This window comes from Sorex fumeus, unplaced genomic scaffold, assembly GCF_029834395.1.
Source record: "Sorex fumeus unplaced genomic scaffold, SorFum_2.1 ptg000169l, whole genome shotgun sequence".
Taxonomy (NCBI): Eukaryota; Metazoa; Chordata; class Mammalia; order Eulipotyphla; family Soricidae; genus Sorex; species Sorex fumeus.
Window position 1 is genome coordinate 12,822,738 of NW_026606226.1, and position 27,163 is coordinate 12,849,900.

The 27,163-nt window shown below is 43.5% G+C and overlaps 1 protein-coding gene across 1 annotated transcript in view; it reads right to left on the bottom strand.

Moving 5' to 3' along the window:
- ARHGAP32 (Rho GTPase activating protein 32) overlaps positions 1-27,163 on the bottom strand; it is a 252,968-nt gene that overhangs the window by 39,128 nt on the left and 186,677 nt on the right. Inside the window, 1 exon segment of the mRNA XM_056107609.1 lies at positions 16,143-16,224. Coding sequence (XP_055963584.1) covers positions 16,143-16,224 — 82 coding nt within the window.

Consider the following 27,163-nt stretch of genomic DNA (forward strand, 5'->3'; position numbering starts at 1 on the left):
CACGAAAGAGAATGCCAGACGGCAGTGGCCCCTCTGCTAAGGAACTTGAAATCATCTGAGCTCTTCTTTTCCCAGGATGAACTCTTTTTGTGAAGCTTAAACACAGCTAGTATTTCAGGGGGTTAATTATTTCCAAGTCTCCTTTATGAAAATTGTACAGGAAAAAAAAAAGGGTAACCACAAATTCTCAGGGATCCAGTAACATCAGAGATGAAAGGTCAAATCTCAGACTGATAGGATATTCTATTGGAACGATCTGAAAACTTTCTTTTCCTTATTTTACACTGAATATTTCATGTTGGCCAGACTAGAATGCTATTCACCTTGCTCTAGTTCACTCCTGTGTACTTTATTAAGCTATGAAGCTTTGCGTGAGAAACTGATTATGAACCTAGGCAGTTTGGGCTTGTTTTTGTGACCTGGGTTCTCTTCGTTTTCTCTTCATTTCGTTTCTTTGACAGGAGGTGGAGGGGAACGGTTCCATACCCGGAGGGTTCAGAACTGAGAGTGAAAACTCTTTATTTAAAGGCGTAGAAGGCTCTCTATCCTCCCTACTTTTGTGCACCAACAGGGACTATGAACATGGGTTTGGAGCTAGACACACTTAAGGATCAGAATCCACTCTCTAATCACATACACATTTGCAAGAGCCCGAGCAAATTGCCTATGTAAATCTCCGTAATTACCTCACCTCCACAAATAGTGGGAATGCCAACAGGGACATCTGTGTCTCTCTCTGTGGCGTTCCTACGATGCCTAGGAGAAATTATACGTGCCAAGCACTGTACTCAGTCAGTGTCAGTACCCAGGCGAGAATTTTACCACTGCAACTTCTGTCCTCGGTTAAATACTATGTGAATTCTTCAAGGTACCGGACGAACTTGAACCTGAGTCAGTTTCCCAGGACAGTTTTAGTCACATCTGGCTGCACCTCTGCAGCTCAGGGTGGGGCCTGCCAAGGATGGGGGTGCCAAGGACGCAGACGACAGGGATGAGGGTGCCCTTTAACTTCTATGACAAGAACCTCCATAGCAAACTAATTCAAGCAACTGTGGCATTCACCTCTATTTTAGGGGGAATAAAATACGGTCTCAAAAACTACTATTATATGCACAAGAGATACTTTTATTTCAAAGGTTGACAATGAAAAGGAGCTCCAAATCCCCAAATTCCGCCTCTCCCCCCCATGTATGATTTAGAAGTTTAAAAACTTGACATCATTTTAACAGTCCTGACAAGAGAAATGCTCAGGGATGGATACACTGTGAATCAGAGAAAAATCGGGGGCTCGGAGAGGGGTCTCTGTTATTTTAACAACACGCACCTGTCATCAAGATGTAAAGAAGCACTTTAAAACACTGGAAAACTATTCTACTGGTGAAAACATCTCTGGAGAGGAAGATCAGAGCCAACACAAACATTTTATGAATAGAGGGGTTATTCTTACAAATGTCAAGGAGGAAAACACCCTGGCTCCCTGAATGTGAAAGGGCAGAAATCTCTCTACTTCCTGGTGCTGACTTAAACCATCTCTTCACACGTCCTAACCAAAGTCCTTACAGTCCATTACTGCTGCACATTCAAAGTTAAAACCCCACCAACTTACCACGAGAAAACATTAAATATGATCTGTACTGGTCTGTATGCATAGAACAGGTACTTAACGAAACAAAGTAACAGTCTTCTAATTATGAAAACTTTTGCCCAGTAATCGAAAGGTCTGGACAATAGTAATAAGCTGATTTCAAATTTGCACCCTAGGCAGTTTCTGGAACTGACCTGACAGCTAACGCCTCCGTGGGGCAATCTACTACTTTGAACATGATCCTTTCTCTCCAAAGTCCCGTCATTCACTTTCTGGGGAAAAAAAAAAAAAATGAAGCCTCCACCCCAGCTCCAGGCGATCAAGGAAACCCGTGCTCTAAAACGCTGCGGGGGCCGCCGGATCTGGTGCCCTTACCTCTGGCGGCCGCACAGCTCTGCTCCGGATCAATAGTCCTGATTGTTCCCAGTGACTGCACGGGACACGCTGCAATCTGTGCCCGGTGAATCGGAGCCACGCTGGCTCCGGTCTGAGCCTCCCACTGGCCGCTCCGCCTTTAACCGGTCGAGCTCGGTGGGTGCCAGTTCTGTTTCCAGGGCCCCCTGTTCAGCAGTCTGCCCTGCCTCCACCCCCCTTTGATTCTGGTCCGGGCAAGAGCTGGCTGCTGGTTGTGCTCCTCCAGAGAGCTCAGCCTTGCCCCAGCTTAATCCTCTCCTCTCGGCAGGATCTGCTTGGAAACGCTGCTAACAACGCCTGCCTCGACTCCCCAGCGGAACAGGCTCCGCGAGTCGGGCTCCACCCATCAGCTGCACCCAGGTGAGCACTTCCTGCTCCCAGGCAGGGAATCGGTCCTTTCATCTTTTCAGAAGTTCCTTGCTATTTGGTTATTTATGGTGCCACCCAGATGGGAGCCGGGAGTAGCCAATAAAAACCAGGACACTTTTAGGACCCAAATAAAGTAAGAAAAATAAGCAGGAAGTCGCACCAGCGAAAGCCTGAATCATTACAGGAGCAGCAACAAGGCGAAGGGGAACAGACTTCTAAAATATCTTTTCCAAACTCAGCTGTAATTGTTCTTCAACGAACATATTTTAAAAAAATCCGTTTCTACCATCTCTGTGAAAAAAATCATAAGAAACCAATTCATTAAACATCATGGGTGAGGGGATTAAGTTACTGTCAGAATCAGATGAGTTTTCCTGAGGATGGATTCCCCCGCCCCCACCATATGCTGCCCAAGTATTAAGTAGGTGTCTTGACTTACATGACTACATAAGAGAGTCAATATTTATGCCAAATAATGCGGTTAGAATTGCTTAAAAAAATAAGTCAGAAGAGACTGTATTATCTGCTCCAAACAATTTTCACTAATGCCACCTCTACTACTCATTTAGGTAAGTTTCTCAAGTACAAGACGTTATTATGTGTCACACACACTTGTAAGTGCTTCATAGATACTAGTCACTATCTTTGAGAGCAGAAGCCAAGGTAGAATGAAGCAAGGGACAAACCAGGAGAAATTGAGAGATTCAACATACCCAGGGTGCATGAACTATGCACCAGCAAAAATAATCTTCAGCTGCTCATTGTATTTCTTGTTCATTCCCCTCTGAACATAGTCCCCGACTGTAAAAGTGTTGGTTGGAGAGATGGAGAGGTAGGCCAGCGGGGTAGGGTGCTTGCCTTGCTCGAGGCTGACCCAGTTCCGTCTTCAGCATCCCGTAGGGTCCCCCTGGCAGGTGGAATTCCTTAGTGCGGAATCAGGATTAAACCCTGAGCATCACTAGGTGTAGCCCCAAAACCAAACTGTCACTGTCACTGTCCTGTCACTGTCTTCCCGCTGTTCATCGATTTGCTTGAGTGGGCCCAGTAACTTCTTCATTGTGGGACTTGTTGTTACTGTTTTTGGCATATGGAATCCATCACTGGAAGCCTGACAGGTTTTGCTGTGCGGGCGAGATACTCTCTCTCAGTACCTTGCTGGGCTCTCTGAGAGGGGCGGAGGAATCAAACCTGGGTTGACTACGTGCAAGGCAAACGCCCTACCGCTGTGCTATCGCTCCAGGCCCCAAAGCAAAAACAAACAAACAAAATTGTCGGTAGAGGGTAGGCATCAATGAGAAAAACAATAAACTGGTATAGTTCTAAAATAAGAAGTTTCATAGAAAATTTCAAAAGTAGCAGGCGGAAAACAAAACATGCTCATTTCTGCCAATGAAACAGCATTTTTGGATTTTGGTGAAGAGCACTTTGTGGCTCTTTTGGGGATCTCACGGTGGACAGAGTAGAGTCAGGCTTCTTTCCCCTCTTGCTGTGTATTTAAACCAAACCTCTCCACCTCCCCTCCCAAGGCTCCTCCTGTCGCCACTTTCCTGGTCCCACAAGAACCTTCCTTAGAACTAAAAAGGCTTTAAGGAAGGACAAAGGTCTGCAGAGTGAGAGGAGAAAAGGAAACTCACCCTACAGAAAAGCCCCTTCCACAGTGCTGAGTACCACACACAAACCCCTCAAATTATTAGGCACGAATCAGAATAACTAGACTTGGCAATCTGCCTGCGTCTGAGAGACGAGGAGAATTAGTAACAATAGTTCTCACCCCAAACCCGAGAGGCTCCTTTCTCTCTGACAGATCACAATGTATGGTAAGAAAATGAATGGAAGACATGGCTCAGGGGCCGAGCAGCTGCCGGGCATGTGGGAGGCCCTGGGTCAGAGCCCAGCAGCACACCAAAAATAACACTCCAGAAAAGAGTGGAAGCCCCAACTAGTGAAATTCAAACCAGGTAGATATCTTTACCTAATATTCTAATGAGGCAGGCCTAGGTAGCTGAGTTGTCACAAGGTCAACTTCCTGCTCTGGGCAGCGTGTGTATACAATGGGGTGTGGGTGTGAGTGTGAGTGTGAGTGTGTGTGTGTGTGCAGTGGGGCGGAATGGAAACATGGTCTTCTGTGTATACGGGACCTTTCTGTCTTAGGCTCATAGCTTCTCCTGAGACCAATTAATTGCAACTCTAAAACGATTGGCTGTGGAAAGGATTACGCCACACCAGGAAGACGGGGCACAGATGATGTCATCTGTGACTTCTTACTCATGTTCAACAATATGTTTGAAGCCTGCCTGGTGTGTGCTTGTGTGGGTGCAGGGGAACCTGGGCTGTCACTGGCGAGGCAAGGATTACTTGCCAATCCTTCTATTTCAAAAACGACCTGAGAAACTCAAGGGTCCCACGGGATGTCTGGAACACCGGCCAGCTTCGCGAGCAACCAAAAATAGATCCAGAATCAGATCACTTCTCACGGCTGCGCAGCGCCCATCACCCTAAGTGGTCACAGTCTCTTGCCAAGTTCATTCCGAGAGTCACGATCTGTCTCATTCGGACCTGTAATTGCCGCTGCTCTTGATGCTTTCGGTTTTGGGGGCCTCTTCCAGCAAGTGCTCAGAGCCAATTCCTGACTTAGTGTCCAGTGCTCAGGGTGCTCTAGGAACCACGTGGTGCCAGGAATTGAACTCGGGCCTTCTACATGCAAAAATATATTCCCAGCCTATTAAGCCCTCTCTCCAGCGCCTCACTTTGCTTTTCAGGCTGGGCTGTGTTGGGGGCTATTCCCAGTGCACTGCTCAGGGGTCACTCCTGGCTAGGGATCAAACCTCACACACGCAAAGCACATGCTCGACTACTAAGCCACCTCCCTGGCCCACCTGTTCTTAACACAGCAACCAAGTGGTCATTCCCCAAGGAAAGGCAGCCAACCAATGGCTCTTCTCAAAACCTAATGCCGCCCCATCTGGTTTTAATGAGTCAAAATTCATTACAGACCCCAAAGGGAATCTGTTCCTCTTCCACCTCCAGATCTCAGCTCCTGCTTTAACTCAATGCTGGGATCAAACCAGCTTCTGGTTCACGCCTGGAAAGTGTTTCTCAACCAGGGGCCAAACGCCCCCCCCCTGTGAGTCCTCAGGACAATCCAAGAGGCCACAGGCAAAGATCGTGTCAGAGTGGGGCTTGGGTATAGGACCAGGGTGGGGGGCAGTTGGTAGGGGCAGAGGCAGGTGCACAAGAAGGAAACAAGGTCAGTGAGGCTGCTGAGAGTCAGAGAAAGGGTGAGAAAAACCTGCTTTAAAGCTCAGTATTCGCAGACTCGGCAACTCCTGCTCTGGAAAGCGCCCCGCCTAGGAGAGCAAACCTCCCTCCCAGCCTCCTTCAGGGCTTTGTTCAAAGGAGCCCAGACCTCCTCTCCCCAGGAAGTAGGACCCCACCGAAGCAGCAGTGGGGGCCCATACAATTTTCTGAGCGGAATACCGAGATGCCAGCATGCAGATTCATACCAGGAAACATGTCAAGGGTGACATAGTGTTTATCAATATACATGAGCCAAACCGATCTAATCCCTGATACGTGAAAGGAGATGACACAGTCAGCGTCCATCAGCATGCATTCCCAGGTGGCGTTTATTTCCAGGGGCTCTAAATCCTTATGCCCATGTGACAGGCAAACAGTGGCAGCCTCACGGGTGGGGCACCCGCTCTTCTTGTGTGAAGAATGTGTCGCTTTCCCATGGACATTCACATAGACCAAGGATCAGCACTCACTCTATGGCCACGAATATCTACTTTAGGGGGTGACCGCCCGGAAATGACCTGTTTTGAAGAGGAGGCGTGAAGGGAGATTATAACCCGTTTTCCATAAACGGTAAAATAAAATGTGCCCATTGCTAGGAATTTAGATAATACAGAGGCCAACAGAAAACATGTGTTTTGCAATCTCCGTAACTCCACTTCTCTTTTGCAAATATGTCTGTCTCCTTCCAGAGCCTCGTCTGTAGATTAGCATTAAATGGGAATGTTCTGTGGTTTGATTTTACGTTTAACATTATAGGAAATTCCCCAGGGTTAGCTAACAGATATGCCTCAGTCTTTTTTTTTTTTTTTTAACAGTAACAGCAATGCACAGCATGGAAGTATCAACATTTTAACATGTGATTTCCAACAACTATGCAGTAACGGTATACTGCGAAGAACATTGATCTGGCTAGGAGTGTATTTAAAAAATCCAAAGATCTAACATTTAGAATGCTGGACATTCTATCAACATGCATAGTAAATGTTTTGGATCTTTTTCTATGACACATCTAAGTTTCTACTCAATTAAAAAAAAAACATTGGTCTTTTTTTTAAAGATTTCATTTTCCACAGTTACAAAGTCGCTGATGACTGGGTTTCAATCATACAATGTTCCAACGCCCATTTCTTCACCGTTTCTGGTCACCGATGTCCCCAGTTTCCCTCCAGCCCCCTCCTCCCGGCCTGCCTCTGTGGCGGACACTTTTCCTTCCTCCCTCCCATCCCTCCTCCTTCCCTCCCCCCCTCTTTCTCTCTGTCTCCCTCTCCTTTTAGGCACTACTGTGTCTAATTAATTTGCAATACTATAGCAAGGTTATATCATGCACGTCTATCCCTGTTCCTCCTTTTCGCGCCCACTTCCTTTCCAGAGTGATCATTTTCAACTGTCCTTGTCATAGTCCCTTCTCTGTCCTAACAGCACTTCCCCACAACTTGTGGAAAGCGTTCTCCCATGGACGAGTCCTCCCTGACCTTGTCTCTACTGTCTGGCAATTATTCTCACACTATTTTTTAAAATATGCATCTTGGAAATGAGTGTGATCACCCTATGTCTGCTCTTCTCCTTCTGATCTCACTCACCATGACAGTCTCCATATTTATCCATGGAAAAGCAGCTTTCATGACTTTGATTTTCCTGATTCCTACATAGTATTCCACTGGGCAGCTGTTCCATGGTTTCTTTATCCGCCGTCTGTTCTCAGGCACATGGGCTGTTTCCAGATTCTAGCTATTGTTGAACAGTGCTCAATGAACGAAGGAGAGCGGATTCCTTTCTGTATTGTGTTTTTGGACCCCTAAGTTACAGTTCCAGGAGCGGTGCTGCTGTCACATAGAAACTCAATTTCTACTTTTTTGAGGAATGTCCGTACTGTTTTCCAGAAAGGACCAATCGGCATTCCCACCAGCAATGAATTCAAGTCTCTTTCTTCCTGAATCTGCACCAGCACTGGTTGTTCTTGTTCTTTTTGATGTGTGCCAGTCTCTGTGTGGTCTATCTGTCTTTACTGATCTCTACTGACCTTTGTCAAGTATGTGTGTTGCAACTTATCTTTCCAGCTTTGTGATTTGTCTTTTCGTTATCTTAGCAGCAATTATGATGAAAGCATGAATTTTAATAAGCTTAATTATTAAACTTTCAGTTATGATTATTGCTTTATGCATAACCCAAGATCATGAAAATAGGTCATGATTAATATTCTACTGTACTATTTCTAAGAGCTTTGTTTTACCTTTCACCTACAGATGTCTGATTTTTCTGGTTAAGGATTTTGCATGCAGGTAAATAAGGTTTATATAGGTAAATGTTTAAAGATTATAATTTCACATCAGATATTCTGAAAGTAAGGGGGATTCTTTGGAGTTTTATTTTGCTGATGTACTTGCATTTAAATTACCAATATAGTTTAAAACATACTTTACATTCAGTATTTTTATTTTTTTGCTTTTTGGGTCACACCTGGCGATGCTCAGGGGCTACTCCTAGCTCTGCACTCAGCAATTACTCCTGGCGGTGTTCAAGGGACCATATGGGACGTTGGGAATCGAACCTGGGTTGGCCGCGTGTAAGGTAAAAGCCCTACCCGCTGTGCTATAGCTCCAGCCCCACAGTATTTTTTTTTAGTATAACTTTTTATAACTACACAAATTAGTTTTGTGTAATTAGTTTGAAGAATATATAACGAATAACTCTTAACAGTGTTTAGGTGAAGGATTATATGTCTACATCTCTTACACTATAAGGTTTTGCATAAACATAACACTTCCAGGTCAGAAATATAAAACAATAAAATTCAGAGAGAGAGAGAGAGAGAGAGAGAGAGAGAGAGAGAGAGAGAGAGAGAGAGAGAGAGAGAGAGAGAGACTGTGTCTCCAGATAGCCTCAAACCATTTACTGGCTTGCCCTCTGGACAATGCTATGCAATGCCACCCCTCACAGATCAAGTTTCTAATCTACACACCGCTTGTTTCTGAATTCCATTCTGTTCCACTGATCTGTCTCCTCTTGCATCAAAGCTAGAATCTGAACTGGGAGTGTTTTGGTTTTGATTTTAGGCACCCTGATTTACAATCATGTTCATGACAGGGTTTCGTGCTTACGGGTTCTAACATCACACACTCTACTAGGGTGTCCATTTCCCCCTACCTTGTCTCAGTGGCATCCCTCCTCACCCCACCCCCACCCCAAGCCCTGCTGCTGCCCCCACCATGGTGAGCCCAGTTGTAAAGACCAGCTTTCAGGTTCTGTTCCCTGTAGCCATCTGTTATCCCCCTACTGTTTCTATATCCCACACATGAGGGATGATTCTGTGTCTGTCCCCCTCCTTCTGTCTCCCGTCACTCAGCATGAAACTCTCCAGATCCATCCATGTAGTGGCATACTGCATGGCTTCATAGTACCGCCGAGTAGTATTCTGGTGTGTGTGTGTGTGTGTGTGTGTGTGTTCTGTATCCAATCATAACTCCTTGATCCAATCATCTATTGTTGGACACTTGGGTTGTTTGATCTGGGGGACCTGGGGAAATTATGAAGTGATTATTACTGCAATGATCATAGGGGCATCAATGTCTTTTTGAACTGAGTTTTTCAGCCCTTGGGGTAGATACCAAGACTTCCTGATGTTTTAAGAATAAATCCTTGGTATCTCTGCTAGTCAAGTTTCCCACCTTTCTTCTTCTCAAAATTATCTTTGGTATTTGGGGTTCTATATTCCACATTTTACATCAGACTGGGGCAAAGCCTGAGAGCGTTTTCCATGACTGTCTTAGTGGACTCTGAACGCCAATCTCTGTTCCCCTGACGCCATGATGGCCCCTCTGTTCCATTAGCACATACCCAGGGCATCGTGTTTCCTTACTTACGTCATGGTTTCCTCCTACTGCACCTCAGCTCACCCTGCCTGGTGAATCCTCCACTGTGGCATGAAGAGAGAGACAGCTCAGTAGGCCTGAGGCAGGCATGTACGCAGCAGGCCTGGGTGCTGCAGCCTGCCTCAGCACCACAGGGCCCCCCAAAGTACCACCAGGAGTGACCCCCAAGTACCGAGCTCTGAATTGGCCTTGGAATAGGCCAGGTGTACCTCCAAAACACAGCAAGCAAAAACAGAGCTCTGTCTCTCTCTGTTTTTAAATTTCTGTCCACTTTTTCTAGCTGCTCTCAGAGGAAAAGTCAGCCCAAACTCCAGACCTTTTCCTTTGGGAAGGTCCCGCCTCACTGCCCACACTCTCTCTCCGCTTCCCTCGCTCCCCCCTTCTATCTGCATCCTGCTTTCTTTTTCACCTCTACAGGAAAAGGTGAACAACACGGCAGGAGAGAAAATTCTCTCACAGAGATTAACAGGAGAGAACGAATGTGGACCCTACACATAAAATGAATTGAAGTCGAAATTCCATCCAAGGGATTTCAGAAAGCCTCCACAGAGGACAGCCCCACTGGGCGCCAAGATGGGTCAGGATGTGAGAGACAGTGAGGAAATAGCTGGCATGAGGGGGCAGGGGAAAGAAGAGTGGACAGAGGAAATCCCTGAGAGCGAATGACCATGGATGTGAACAAAAGAAAGAGAGAGGAATATCAACAGACATAAAGGTTCAGAAAACACCTTGCCGGAGAAACACACAACGAAAACCCCGTGACTTGACCTTCCCTCCTTCCCACCTCAGCCTCATCTTCTGACCCACCTATCACCACACAGGCTGCTCTCAGTTCTCCTCCTTTCTTTCTTCTTCTCTCTCCCTTCCTCTTTTCTTTTTCCTAGGGCACCATGGACGCTTGCTATGTTGATTGGGACATAGTGACTCATTAATTTTATTTTTGCACACAGAGATCATTGAACACGCTGAGAACATTAAGAGGAGCTCCAAAGGGATTTTTTCCCTCTTACCCTGGTTGTGTAATAATATAGGGGGCTTTAAATTTTTCCGTCTCAAACTATAGCTGCATCGTTCAGATCTGGCAGCTAGCAGTGACAGATGGCAATGTTAAAAATAAATAGAACATTCAAGTTGTTTATACTGTAGGCAAAGACAGTTTTAAAGTGTGAAACAAGTCCCGGGCTGATAGAATTCGCATCATCTTTTGCAAAATGTACTGAGAATGCACATTTCCCTACTGACCCCTCAGTGCTTCTCACTAAAGATAAAACATTTGTTTTTAAGGTCCCCTGTCAGTTTTTGTCATTACTCGTTGAGAATTAGCAGTGCCATTGGTATAAGAAAAAAAAACCCTACTGGCCATAAATACTCTTAACTGATCAACTCTCCCAAGTTCTAAAATCTTCTGGAAGTTATCACTACTAAAATGTCATAACCACTTAAAAAAATTCAAGCTAGTAATTCAGGGTTTCAGGATACAAGTAGAAATTTTAATTGCACGAAATACAAATATTAATGCTATGTCAATGCACTAGCAAAGAACAGTAAGAAAAAGGCATTAAGAAAAACAATTCCATTATAATAGCATCAAAAGGGGAAAAAAGTTAAGTTTAACAAAATAAATGTAAAACTTATACCCTGAAAGCTCTAATACATTGAATAAAATAAAAAATGACCTACTTCAGTGGTCATATTCATGAACTGGAAGCACTAATGAAGATTGAGAAGATGGTAATACTTCACAAATTGACATATGGATTCAATATAATCCCTTATCAGAATTCCAGTTCTTTGAAGAAATGGAAATGCCAATTCTAAAATTAAGATAGGTAAGGAATTGCTCAGAAACCCAGAAAGGCCAAATCGATCCTGAGAAAGAATAAAGTAGGATGACTTTCCACTTCGAAGACAGCAAAAGCTATCAGGTAATGGCATTAGAGATGTAGATAGATAAAACAGAATTTAAAGCTCAGCTGTAAGTTCATAAGCCCGAGGTCAACGGATTTCCTACAAGGAAGCCGAAGAAAGCCAACAGGAAAGGAATATTCTTTAAAGCAGATAGTGCTGGAGAAACTGGACAGCCAGGACCCGAACCTCAAATATACACAAAAACTCATTCAAAAGGGTCATACGCTAAAATGTTAAGATCTAAAACTTAAACTTTTTAGAAAAAAAAAATACAGCAGCAAGTTTTCCCTGAAGTGGTTATGCAAAATCATTCTGGGGTAAGATGCCACAAGAGTAAGTGACAAAAGAAAAAAAGAAAGAAACTAAAATCGATCTAAATTTAAAATGTTTATATCCTGCTCATATCTATATATGCATAACGTATGTAGAGACACAGAAACATAACCTCCACAGAAACTGCAGCTCTGCTGGAGCCCGATTCTCAGTTTCTTTCCGGGACACTCCAAGCAGTGCTCAGAGAGTCCAGGGCCCATTTCCAGTGATTCTTAGCCAACCTGGCCAGATGGTTCAATGCTTACCTGGTGAAGCGACCAGGGATACACTCAGTGGTGCCTGGGTGTGCCACAGATCAAACTCAGGTCCTATGCAGGCAAGGCTTGTGTGTCTGACCACTGAGCTATTTCCCTTGTCCCAAAGGTATTTCTTTTTGCTAAATATCCCATCTTTGGTAAATTAAAAAAAAAAACCAACACACGTCTGCGAGGTGAAAACATTTATCTAACAGATCCTGAAAAACTGGCTATGGAACCCAGTTTTCTCATGCGTGTATTGGTGGGAAGGGGGGAGAAGTGTGAGGGATGTCCTGAGAAGTGGTGGAGGGATGCTGGTGCTTGGGGAGCAGGTGTGATGTGCAATCCTGTATTCCTGAAACATCAGTGTTAGTACCCTTGCGAATCTAAATTAGAAATTTTAAAGAATAAATCAATAAACTTTAAAAATCTAAAAAAAAACCTTGTACACAAATGTTTATAGCAGCATTTATTACTCATAATTGTAAAAATGGAAACAAGCAACAATGACTAAACGAATAAAATGCCGTATATATCACCACAGCAACAAAAAGATAAAAAAATCATATGATCATATCTCAACACAGAGAAATCATCTACCAAGATTTTAAATATCTATTTATGATAAAATCTCTCACCCCCCAATGGAACATATCTCAATGTAATAAAGGCATATTCTAACCAAACCACAGCCAACATCCAACTCAGTGGTGGAAAAACTGAAATTCTTTCTAAGAGCAGGTACAAGTCAGTCTCATTACTATCACTTAATAACAGTGAAAGTCCAAGTCCAAGTCAATAGGTCATACAAAAAAAAAAAGAAGTACAAACTGGGTATAAAAAAGTAAAATCATTACTATTACTGTTTACAAGATTATATATAAGGGTCCTGAAGACTCCATTGAAAAAATCAGAAACAACAAACCAATACAGTAAAGTGCAGGCTACAAAATGTTATACAAAAACTACTGTATGTCAGCAGTATGCAAACACTGTACTAAAAAAAAAAAAATCAAGAAGTCAATCTTCTCATAACCACATAAAAAATAATTAGGTGACTGTCACTGTCACTGTCCTCCCGTTGTTCCTCGATTTGCTCGAGCGGGCACCAGTAACGTCTCCATTCTGAGACTTGTTGTTACTGTCTTTGGCATATCGAATACGCCACGGGGAACTTGTCAGGCTCTGCCATGCGGGTGGGATACTCTTGGTAGCTTGCCGGGCTCTCCGAGAGGGGCGGAAGAATCGAATCCGGGTCAGCAGTGCGCAAAGCAATAAAAAGAAACAGAAGATGCACAAGAAAACGGACTGATCACCCATGCTCACAGGTTGGAAGAACTGCCTGTTAAAATGGCCAACTTATCCAATGCAACACACGGTTTCCATGTAATCCTGACCATAATTCCTACGGCATACTTCAAGGAAACAGATCAAACATTCTGAAGCACAGAGAACCTAAACAGTCAGAACAATTCTGAGAAAAAAAAAAAAACGACAATGAAAAGGTGTCTAACTCCCCCAATTCAAATTATACTCCAGAGCTACAGGGATCAAAACAGTATGTCGTGAAGCTACAGGAGACAATAAATCTCATGGAACACAGTAGGTAGAGCTTTTGCCTTGCACGAGGGGAACCTTGGTTTGTTCCCTGGTATCACGCATGGTCCCCTGAGCCCATCAGGAGCGATTTCTGACTGCAGAGCCAGGAGTAAGCACTGAGCACCACTAGGTATGGTCCCCAAACAAGCAAACTCAATTAACGATAGCTCTACATTGTTAGCCAGCAATTCTTCTCCTAGGCATCTACACTGTAGCACTGTAGTACTGTCCTCCCGTTGTTCATCGGTTTGCTCGAGTGGGCCCAGTAACGTCTCCATTGAGAGACTTGTTGTTACTGTGTTTGGCATATCGAATACGTCACGGGGAGCTTGCCAGGCTTTGCCGTGCGGGCGAGAGACTCTCGGTAGCTTGCTGGGCTCTCCGAGAGGGGCGGAGGAATCGAACCTGGCTCGGTCAGGGCAGGCCACGTGCAAGACAAACACCCTACCACTGTGCTATCGCTCCAGCCCAGGCATCTATACAAAGAACAGAAAACGAACAGTAATCTGAACAGATACGTGTCATTCCTCATAGCCAAGATAAGGAAACAACACAAGTGTCCAATGACTGATGAGTGGATAAAGAACAGAGAATACAACTCCAAGAAAGGAGGAAATCCTGGCACTGCATAAACATGGATGGAGCTCGAGGGGGTTGTGTTAAGTGAAATAAGCCCGAGAGCCAAACACCGGATCAACTTAGGCAGGTATGATAAGTGAAGAATCAAAGCAAGAAAACAGAAAATCCAAACATAAACCAAATCTCGGATTCTGACTGAAGATCACACAACTGAGGTTATCAAAAAGGGTAGGAGGAAGGAAGCCAAAGACTGGGAATCCCCTAGATATGGAAGGGTACGGGTATTTTGTCTGTGGGTGTGGCATGGCAACATGCATCTTAAAAGATAAAACTGTACCCCTAAAACAAACAGAGGCTTGTATACCAGTGTCATTCAACAGAAAAGGAATTAAATATAACATGCATGCAACTGAGCATAATTCAGTAATAAAAAGAATGAGTTAAAAGAATCGTGGATGGCAACACCCAAAAGGAGAGAGAGAACAGAAGGGAATGCCCTGCCACAGAGGCAGGGTGGGATGCGGGGGTGGGGGGTGGGAGGGATACTGGGCTCCATGGTGGTGGGAAATGGGCACTGGTGGAGGGATGGGTATTTGATCATTGTATAATTGAAACCCAAGCACAAAAATTTGTAAATCTACAACTGTACCTCATGGTGTTTCACTGATAAAAAGAAAAAAAAAAAGAATCGTGGATGAAAGCATTAAGCAATGTGGAAAAACGTCAATCACGAAAGACCATTTATTCTACGATTCCACTTATATAGAATGTCCAGAATCAAGAACGCTGGGGAAAGAGACAGTCTGGCGAGGTGGGAAGGGGCTGGGCAGTGTCTTTTACTGATCCTACATTTAAACAAAAGAAACCCGCAGCCACCACAAGCACTGATGAACATTTACGGAGCAAGTATCTAATGAGGAGTCCATTTGAATAAGTCTCCCTGAAGGAAGATCTCCCTCTGGCACCAGAAGTACTGTTAGGCATTATTTTTTCTCTACCAAACAAGAAACAACAGTGCATCCAAAAAAAAAAAATTAAAATTCTTATGAGGGAAATGAGAACACTACTCCTTCTATGAAGAAATCAGCCTTGAAAGGGGTCCTTCCCCTTCATTTAAAAATGAGAAGCAAAGATGGTTTGCTGGATTTGGGGGAGCAGCAGTGGGGAAAATACTGAAAGGGGAAAGAACCATTTTTTGTTGTTGTTGTTGCATATTTATACACACTAAACCTGGAAGATACATTAAGGAAAATGATGCAAATCTATTCTGAGAGACATGAATGCCTTCCTTTTACTGTGGAATAGAGGAAAGAATGGACGGAATGCAACACAACTGGGTTGTATCAATTTGACGATTTCCCCTCCTCTCCTCGAGCTGCTTTTACTTTCTTTTAAACATTATACATCACACCATAAAGTTCTAGACGAGGTGTTCTGTAGCTTCCTACCCAGACCAAATCACTCCACACAAACACAATTTCCACTTTCCAAATTTGAATCAACTGAACAATGTTCTATATATTTGTAAAATATTCCACATATTTCTACTGCATTGCAAACATACAACATAAGTAAAACAAATTTCTACTAAAAAATGTTTTGACGTTCACAGGCACAGGTAAACTATGCATTCCCTTCATCTATTTTCACCTGCTCGTACCACGGCTGTTAAGTTCTTTAAGCCTGCTATTTTCGTTTTCATTGTTTTCATTATTCAGCTACATATTCTTAACGGACGATTGCAAAATCCTACAGGAACAGTTTCCACTGAATGGACATAAACCTTTGTGAAGTGACCAACTGCTAAACATAACCGCATTAGAAATCAAAACGATACAAAACTGAGACTGCATCTGATGTCAATAAATGCCAAGAAAAGTGAAACAAGACATGTGCTTGACTGAAAAAAAGGATTCGTGTCTTTTCACCACGTGAATGCCAGTGTGTACTCACCAGGTTTGGGCACCGAGTTGGTCACTGACTGGGGAACTTTCTGGTTGATTAATTCAACACAGTGTCCGGGGAAGAGTCCAACCTGTGGAGGAAAAGCATCAGAGAGAAGAATCTCAGCCGGAGAACAGACGAGTGTGCGCACACAGCCAACTCAATTCCAGTAACGCACTCTGCAGTTCCTCCCAAAGGACGCAGTTATTCCAAGACTCTAAGTCACAGATGATGCCAGTGGCATAAACAAATAATAGAACAATCTGTTGCTATGAGTATGTGGAGTTATGTGTTTTATTTGTCCAAGTATCTGTCTGCTTTTTTAGCTTTGGGTTTGAATTTCCCAAACGTTTTTTTTTTAAACGCTGCTTGAAAAATTCTATTTTACACCAAACTATGCATGCAGTGGATATCATTCTTACCTCCTAATAATTTACTTACTGAAATGTCAATCTAATTGTGCTGACATCATTATTACCAACTTAGAGAGTAATTATCTTTGCTACGGTTTTAAAAGAAACCGACACTAAATCACACTGTGATTTTCTCTTCATTTCCCCTCAGGTTTCCTGGGCAATGAGGGAAATAAAATTAAGTGGTGAAACAATGACTCATCGAAGAGATCCTGGTATTTCCAATTGTTCGAGAGCAGTATACGGATATGCAGAAAAGCAAGAGAGAAGAAAATAGCTAAGCTCATCAGTGGAGACGGACTATGGATTTGAAAGGACACAGTTTAACTCAGTGGTAGAACTGTTCCTGGGGTCAGAGAGGATTCTAAGAAGCTACATTAGGAAAAATACTGGGATTCAGATCACCCAGAGATCCGGAAATGCAGTAGATCAGCAAAGAGAATCAGTGCAGAGATAAACAGCCTGGAAAGGAAAATAAAAACGAAGTCTTTACTAATATTGATAGCTGTTTCCTTAGGAAGGAATAGAAATGAGCTGCGATACAGCAGATGTTAAAGCTGAAACATGCAAACAGCTTCTTTTTGTACAACCCTCTGTTGACAGACTCTGGGGAGAAAGCAGTGGTCTTCCAAGCGCATGACTCATCATGAAGGTCTGAGCTGTATAATTTCCATCTGTGTGGGAGTATTCTCACAGAGTCTCCACTGCTTTCTTCAATTTCTCGATCAATACTCCATGGTAGTCCTTAAAGTCGTGAAGGTGTAACCAGTTATCAGTGAGCTGAAAGGGGGTTCAAGTTAAAATATGCCTGTTTTGCTTGAGAGACAAGATTTAGGGTTCTTGACTCGTTGTCTTCCAGAATGATGCTTTAAGTGTCTGTTCTCTTGGTGAAATCCTACACCACATTCTGCTCTACTTCCTCTTTAACTAAACAAGTGGAAATTCTTCCAAGGTTGGTTTGAACCAGATGAGGAAGGACTCTGGAGTCTCTTTCTCGCGAAAACCAACCAGTCATGGCGAGTGGGGCAGACAGTGTTCCCTGTTAAGGGTGCACCCCAGAGTAAGAATACGCCTGGGTTCAACTGTAGGTCTGGCACCCGCTAGAGCGGATTTGTAACTTAGGTTCTCGGTTTCAATATGTAAACACAAGGCAATTCTTAGCTCATGAGAATTGTCATAATCATTCAGTGTTTCCCAGAGTGGGTGATATCACCCCTGGCAAGGGAGGTGAGGAATCCTGGTTTGATCCAAGGGGGTTACAAGTAGCCTTCGGTGAAATTCGGGGGAGGCTCATTCACTTAAAGAAGATAGATCTGTGGGGAAAAGACACCGAGTGATTGGCAGTAGGCCAAATAAAGTTTGGGAACTTGTGATAAATAAATGGATCAGAGTAAGAGAAAATGCATACAGCAGATACTCATTTCATGTAACCCACTGTCCCCGTTTGCTCCTAGAAGACCTAAAGGACTCCAACCTCACCCTTAAATAGACTTGAAAAGTATCCCTACTGCTTGTATTTAAATAAGTTTACGGTCTAACGTCTTTCTTCCCGTAAATTTCCTCTCCCCCCCAAAGAAACTCTTTAAATGCTATTTCCCCTCCCCAAATATTAAATTCTTTTCAGTTCCCCAGTACTTCCATGTGTCATTAAAAGAAAAACAAAATTAATTTGGAAAGGTGATGTTTAAGCCCCAATTCCCCCTGCTTAGAATCAAGCTGTCATTATCCGGAATGAAGGACGAACTCCCAAAGAGAGGCCATTTAGCAGTAGGGTTCCAGCTGAGCCTGGCCATGCCCAAAAACATATGGCGCCAACCGCTTCAAAATGGGCCCTTCTTGGCTCTGTCTTGCATGTGTCTTAACGGGTCCTTTTCCGGAAGTTTCTAGTTCGCTTCAATTTATGAAGATTTTCCTACAAACCCCTAAAGAAAGAGGATCCGGGTCTAAATGTGGCCCATCCATTCTCGAGGTTCCATGGGCTGGAGCGAACCTCTTCACATCTGTCCCGGTTTCTTCATTGATGGAAAGGAGGGTAACAGTGAGGCTCACCTTCGCCGCATCATTCATTTGTGTGAACGGACCTAGCTAGTTCCTAAGCTTGAATGTCTTTCAGACAATGACACGGGTGTTCCACCACATCTTCACGTTGGCGGAATAAAGCTTCACGAACATCTCTGGGCAACTGTCACAGAGGAGAGTTACATTCCATCTTTTAAACTGGTCTCGGGGCATTAGGTTCAGTACGAATCACGAATCACGACCATCCTGTTATTCGTCGATTGCCTCGAGCAGGCCCCAGTAACGTCTCTTTCATCCTAGCCCTGAGATTATATCCAAGGCTCTTTAGGAGAATGAGACCCATCATTGTTACTGGTATTTGGCATATTGGGGACGCCACGGGGAGTTTGCCAGACTCTGCCGTGTGGGCAGACTACATTCGGTAGCCTGCCAGTTTGTCCAAAGTAGGTTCAGTACATGGAGGGAAGAACTGCTATGCAGAGTTCTGTGGTCAATTCGTCTAGCATCTAACTCTAACCCCAGCCCACTTCTCTGTATTTCTTTATGATTAAAATATTTTTTTAAAAAATGGTGTAACTAAGTACTCGTGAAACACAACAGCTCCAAAGACTCCTTGCATGCACATGTAGCCCATGGCCCGAGTAAAACAACTCTCCTGCTAGTCGCTACCTTCCTCTTTCTTCTGGAATGCCAGGCTGGCTCTCCAGCAGCCTTCATCAGCCAAAAGGATGCACACAAGAGCTGGAAATACTCTCAGGGGCAGCGATAAGAATATATGGAAGAAGAATTACCAAAGGAATCTTTGCATTCATCACCTTCTTTAAAAATAGATGTTCATAACCATTCAATTATATATATATGTGTGTATATATGCATACTTTATTTTCTTTCTGATAGTCATGTGTTAAATAATGGCAAGTGGCCAGCTCACCATGACTGTGTTTAAAGTACTCTTCATGGGGGCAGTACCGGCTCGTCCTACCGACCTACAGAAGTCATGAGTTGCTCCTCCCCCACGAGTGGCTCTTCGGCATGGCCATGGCTCCAGAGGCAAAAGGACTTAGTCCAGAGCCCGGCAGCTTGCGGCAAAAAAAAAGTGAATGGACCATGCATTAAACTACCGTGCCATGCCTCCCCAGGAGGGAAAGGGTGTTGCTCCCTTCCGCCTCTCCCCCCCAGCCCCTCCTCCCCCAGCAAGGTGGCCGCCGCCTCAGAACTTATAGGAAAGCCAGGTATGAGCCAGCGGTGACGGGGCAGCTGCAGTCTCATGGGAAGAGGGATGGTACCGGCTCATTCTTCTCGTCCTATTGAGGTCATGAGTTGCCCCCCACGAGCGGCTCTCCGGCACAGTCATAACACCAGACGCACAGAAGCCAATTTTGTAATTATCTGGCTTTTTGCAGAAATCCAAAACCATTATATGATTCTCATAACCAGCTATAGAAAATAAAGTATTTCACAATGCCTTTTCAGAAATTTTGATTGCTGGGGGGGGGGGGGGAATTCTAAACAATAATAATGCATCTTTTGTCGAAATAATGAATATAATCAATGTAGAGAAGAGTTCAGTGGAAATCATCTGCCTCACAGGCATTGGGAGGGGTGGGAGGGGGTTATATTGGGGTTCTTGGTGGTGAAAAATGAGTACTGGTGAAGGGAGGGGTGTTTGATCATTGTATGACCGAGACTTAAACCTGAAAGCTTCATAACTTTTCCCACAGTGATTCAATAAATAAACATCAAAAGAAAAATAAATAAATAAATAAAACTATGAAAACAAAAAGTGTGCCCTTCATAAGATGTGGCAGATATAGACAAAGGAATACTACGCACCAGTACAGAATGCTAAAATCCTGCAATTTGCTGCAACATGAACAGAATGGAAAGACATCATGTTAAATGAAGTAAACCAGAAGACGAAAAATAAACACTGGATGGTAGACATCACTTTGCATGTGGTATTTATAACAACTGGATGAAGGAATGCAATAGCTTAAAGGAGGGACTGTCCAGATCACCCTTGGCTCCAGAGTATAGGGAGAAGGAAAGAAATCGAGTGGGGTGGGGGAGGGGGGAAGAGACAGATGAGAATCAACGGGGGACAGGGGTCAAGGGGAGTCAGGTACACTGGCGGCATAAAGGAGTGAGAGAGCTGAATATCCAAACCACAGAGTCCACAACACTGAGATCATGAGATCCAACTTTTAACAACTTAATCACTTAATCACTTAACTTCCCGTTAGTCGTCGATTTGCTCGAGCGGGCGCCAGTAACGTCTCCATTTGTCCCTGTTGCGTGCTAGTGTAGCCCAATGGCATCTCTTCGCTCCGGGAACATGGAGGGCCTCAAACCGAAGCGCAAGCGGCCGCGCGACACATCATAAGGCACTAAATACCCATCTTCTGGAATTGTCGTACCATATTTGATAGGGTTCAAATATGGTAACACCTACAAGGGTGATTAGAGGCCACCCCAAAAGCCTCTATACCTCTCGGAAAGACTGGCAAGCTACCGAGAGTATTCCGCCCGCACGGAAGAGCCTGGCAAGCTATCCGCTGTGTATTCGATATGCCAAAACCAGTAACTACAACTGGTCTCATTTAACAACTGAACTTACAAAAAACGCTGCCTGCTAAAATTGCGGGCTGGGGCTCGGGGGTTCGGAGGGGGAACCTGGGACCACTGAAGGAAGTTGATACCAGTGGTGGGGACTGTGTTGGAATACTGGGTGTCTGACACTCATCTATGAATACTTTTGTAAATCACAGTGCTTTAATAACAGAAAAATAATTTTAAAAAATACCCTTCCTAGCTCCAGGGGCTCGATTTCCAACAGCTTGGCAAGACAGGAAACACCCCCTCCTGATCCAAAGAGAAGACAGAGAGAGGGGGATTAAAAGGAACAGATTGCAATCGGATTCCCTAGATCTGCAGGATAATATGCCCAGACTATAATGAAAAGCAGGGCTGGCTAGAGAAGTAAATGCACCGAACATTATTCTGGGACAGCTCCGAGGGAATATCAGATATGAAATTCTGCAATAAAAGGAGCCCGCAGCTTCGGTGGCAGTGGGGAAGGAAGGAGCTACAGCTTAAAATCTGGCCCCTAATCCGAAAGAGATGGCAGGGAATCAAGATCGGAAATGAGGGCATGTTTATCGCGGACTTTGGAAAAAAAATTCTAACTCTAATGGTTTGTTTAATTTAGGGTTAGTGAAATCTCCAGGCTGTTAGCACAACGAAGCATGTTTTGAAAACTAATGTCAGTAAAGCACTGCTGCAGACACATACCACAGATTTTTCAGGGATTGAAACTACTTGGCCCTGAAGACACTCCACGCCTTTATCTTCCTCTACACAATGTCCCGCTCGCCCAGGCCTCGCCTGCCAAGTTAAGTTCAATTCAGAGGCATCGCATTACCGTTCTATGTTGGCCCTGGAATTGAGCACTTGGACTTTAAAAAATCCATACCTTAATTTCCTCGCAGTATTTCTCTTCTGACAAACCAGTCCAGCAGGCCCTCCAAATTAAATCAATCAACTTTCCCACTTGGCAGGTTTCTCAGTCACCAGAGAAAATCATATTCCAGAGGAGATTCAAGCCAATACAAGGTCACTCTTTCCCTTCTGGAAATATAAGCTATTTTTCTCTCCACAATTACTTTAAAAAAAACTTTTTTTTTTTTTTGGTTCTTGGGCCACACCCAACAGTGCTTAGGGCTTACTCCTAGTTCTGCTCTCAGGAATCACTCCTGGTGCGGCTTGGGGGGCCACACGGGATGCTGAGGATTGAACCTGGGTCAGTCATGTGTAAGGCAAGCACCATCCCTGCTGTGCTCTCTTATCTAGCTTTTTAAAAAAGAACTTATCAGGGTCTCTACCCAGACAGACCTCTTACTCCTGACAACACCATCCCAGAACACTGATCAGACTATAAAAAATTAATCTGCTCCCGAAGAATTGAGAATTAGGTCTGAGTGTTTCATTACACATATTGAGTTTTCAGAGTTAGGAAATATTTTTTAAGTGGGGAGAGGGAATAAAATGAGATATAAATGAGATATTGCAAAGAAGCAAAGTCTAGAAGCAAATCGAGAGAGAGAGAGAGAGAGAGAGAGAGAGAGAGAGAGAGAGAGAGAGAGAGAACAGGAGGAGTTAAGGCACTTGTCTTGCATTCTGTGAAGCCTGGTCTAATCCCTCGCACCATATATGATCCTGAGCACAGCCAGGGATCACTCCAAAGCACGTCTAAGATTGCCAGAAACAGCAGTTAAGCATAGTCAGGTGTGGACAAAGTTCAATCACACTCTCCCCCCCCCCCCCCCCAAACATTTCATTAGAAGCAATTTTATTGAGGTGTAACTGACAAACATGTTCATAGTTCTAATATCCTTGAAACTGTTAACTATAGCCAACACTGATATACTCTTGTATCTCTTTGAGATCTCTCTCTCTCTCCCATTTAGCCCACCCCCTTCTCTGGGCAATCAGGGATACACCTTCTATATCTGACATGTCCTACCATTTTACATGAATAGAATCATACAGAAACAGATAAATGCCCTTCTGCTATAGCTTCTTCCATTCAGCGTCATTAATTTTGGGACCACTAACATTACTGATCTGTTTGTATCAAAAATCTCTCCTTCCTTCCTCACGGATACTTCGATTCCTGAGTTCTCACCCAACTGCGATTTTCAATGAAGTGTGGAATGTTTTGTTCCTAAGAGTCTTCCTGTCTTTTCAACCCAATAACAAGGTGACGGTTCTGGGGCTTCTGGGGCTCTCCATTATAGAGACAGCATCACTGGCTAACCCATCCGTCTTCTGTACCTATTTGATTGTTTCCAGTTTGGAGTTACTTTATGAAAAGTTGCTGTGAAGATTCATGGTTGAGGTTTTTATTTTATGGATATGAGCTTTCTTTGGTCTTGCATGAACTTCTAGGAGGGGGCTGGTTCTATCATGGAGGTGTTTGACTTAAGAAAGTGACGGAGGTGGTTCAGGGAGGTGGCTCATGGTGATGAAGGACTCACCTCCTCCTACAAGACACCAAATATACAGTTCTATACGGAATAACTCGCCCTGAAAAAGCAACTGACAAACCGCTCTCCAAACGGAGTGGAAGATCTTCTATTCCCACCAGTGCTCTGGGAGAGACCCAATTCCTCCACATCTTCCCCATTATTCTTACGTATGTTGCAGCACTCCTTCTCATCCTCATTTGCTTCACTCGAAAGACGACAGATACAGAACATCTCTCTTTCGGTGGCTAATTTACCATGGAACATTCTGGTGAGGTGGATGTTCCACTCTCCCAGCTCGTTCAGAAATGACATTCTGTTTTCAGAGAGTTTGGAGAGTTCAATAAATGTTGTGGATACAAGTCCTTTGTCGGATTCAATTATCGCGAATATGTTTTTCCTCCCAGTGAGACTTAACTTTACATTCTATTAGTAATGTCTTTCAAAAAGAAGTTTTACACAGTAAGGAAAAACAAATGGCCAAAGGCATCAGAACTGTCTATACAACTGAGCTTACAAGGCAAGAGGAAGTGCCGGGGGTGGGGGGTGAGGGGGGAGCCCTAGGACACTGATGGAGGGAAAGCAGGTATTCTGGTGAAGGGTGTGGTGCTGGAATGATATATGCATGGAAAGTATAATTAGCAATGATGTAAATGCCAATACTTTAATAAAAATGGCAAAGAAAAAAGTTTTACTTTTTCTTTTTTCTTTTCGGGTCATACCCGAAAATGCACAGGGGTTACTCCTGGCTCTGCACTTAGGAATTACTCCTAGTGGTGCTTGGGGGACCATATGGGATGCTGGGAATCGAACCCAGGCCGGCCACGTGCAAGGCAAGCGTGCTATCACTCCAGCCCCCAATTTCACATTTTTTTTAAAAAAAATGATGAGTTATATTTTCTTTGTGGCTTTTAAGCAATCTTTGCCTAACCAAAAAAAAATCATTAAAAAATAGTATATGTTTTCTTCTAGAAGCTATACAGTTTAAATTTCTGTTTAAATACAGTTTAAATATCTGAGTAAAGATCCATTTTGAGTGAATTTTGGCATATGGTACAAGAAATTGCTTTGGAGAGGCATCTGGATATTTCCTTGTTCTAGCAGTATTTGTAAAATAGGTTGTTTTCATCGCTGAATTGACTTTGAACCTTGGTTGAGAAGCTGTTGTTTTGTGTATATAAGGGTCTATTTCTGGATTCCGTATTCTGTTCTGTTGACATCTATCTTTCCATAAACACGACATGCTCCACAAGTCTTCAGTCTGTAAAACAATGCTGCCTTTCTCTGCTTGACCCTGGCTTATCACCTAATATTAGCTTAAAACCTTAAGATAATTTAAAATATATACTAGATAAGATTAAAATTCTGTAGAAGGTGTTTTGTAAGACAATAAGCTGAATAACACTGTTTCGCTTTTTTTTTTTTAAAAAAATCAATTTGTATTAGTTCTTTAAGTTTGTTATTCTTTTTTCAAGTTTGTTTTGGTTATTCTAGATTCTTTGTATTTCCACATGAATTGTTCAATCCACTGATGATTTTCTACAAAAAAGCCTTCACTAAAGAGTCTGACTGGGATGAATATTGGCAGAAATTTTATCTTAATAACAGAAGAACTTCCACATCATAAAGAGGGTGTATTTTTCCAATAACTTAAAAATGTCTTAATTTCTTTCTAAAGTGTTCTGTATTTTTAGTACTCGGATCTTTCACATATTTTTCAGATATATCATTAAATATTTCATATTTTGTACCATCATAAAAGGCTTGTAGATTCAGCCGAAGAGAAGGACTACATGGAGGGCGGGATCCACAGATCCCGAAGGGAAAAAAAAAAAACAGGTTGCAAAAAGAGCCGAGATCATCGGGAAGTCCCAGATGGGGTAGGTACCGCATCCCGCCTCCCCCAGATGGAACCCCGGTGACCGGAAGCCTCTACAAGCACAGCTCGAGTATGCGGGAACTAGGACTTTTCCTCAAAACTGCGCGGCCGCTTACACAGACGCAGCCGCGCGACATCTCTCTATATACAAAGTGATCCATGGGAAGTAAACCACCCAACGTTTCTCCCTGAAAATCAGAGTTAAGTTTGGAGCATGGCCACAGCCCCAGAAACACAAGGACTTAATGCAGAACCCGGCAGCTTGGAGCAGAAAAGTGAATGGACTATGCGTTAATCCAGGCCATCAGGTCTGCCCGGAGGGGAAAGGGTGTTGCCCCATTCGCCCTCTCCTCTCTGGAAAGAAAGATGGCGGCCACATGGGAGCCTTGTGGACAGCAGGTATGAGCCGGGGGTGTGGGGGCGACTAAAACCTCATGGGAAGGGGGGCGTTTCGGTCCGCCCTTCACGCCCTACCGAGGCCACCAGTTGCCCCCCGCTAGCGGCTCTCCAGCACGGCCACAACTCCAGAGCACAGAAACCAATTTCTTAACTATCTGACTTTCAGTAGAAATACTTCCAGGGTCAATAAGTAAAATAGCAGAAATCCAAAACCAACATTTAATTCTTGAACCCAGCTGTAGAAAGCAAATCACTTCACAATGCTTTTTCAGCATGTCTGATTTGGGAGGGGGGTAAACTCTGAATAATAGTGGTGAATCTTTTATTGAAACAATGAATCTAATCAAAGCAGATAGAGTGTTAACTAGAATTCATCTGCCCCACAGGGACTGGGAGGGGTGGGGGGTGGGGTTTTATTGGGGTTCTTCATGGTAAAAAATAAATATTGGTAAAGGGAAATGTGTTTGATATTTGCATGACTGAGACCTAAACCTGAAAGCTTTGTAACCTTTCCCACGGTGATTCAATAAATAAATAAATTAAAAAAAAAATAAAAGGCTTGTATTATATATTCTGTAAACTACATTTGTAGTAATGAGATTTGTTTTTGCTTTTTCTTTGTTTTTTGGGCCACAGCCAGTTGTGCTCAGGGCTTACTCCTGGTTCAGTACTCAGGGATCATTCCTGGCAGGCTTGGGGGACCATTTGGGGTGCCAGGGATCAAACCTGGGTCATCCGCTTGCAAGGCAAGCTCCTTACCCACTATACTATTGCTTCAACTCCCCAGGGTAACAAAATTTGTACAAAATTGTGCCAAGCACTTCTATTTTAAATATATAGTATTTTCGATATCTAAGTGGTTTTTATTTCTTTTTCTATTTGTGACAAATTATACATAATTTTTGAAATTTGGTTTGTATGTACACAGTTACTGGGCCCGCTCGAGCAAATCGATGAACAACGGGAGGACAGACAGACAGACAGATGTACACAGTTATATCATTTATAAACTTCACTGTAGAATCATAAAGAAGGGTTTTAGGAAACATATTAAGGGGCATAAATTATGAGGAGCTAAAAACTACAACTCTGATCTAATCTGTCAATAATTTTTATTAAACTTAATGCTATAACCATCACTTGGTAAGACAGATTCTGATGTTTAAAAATTAGCCAAAGGTTACCAAATAAAAAACATGATCTTTACACATCAAGAACAGTTGCTAACGCACACAAAAAACTACACTGTCACTGTCCTCCCGTTGTTCATCGATTTTGCTCGAGCGGGCCCAGTAA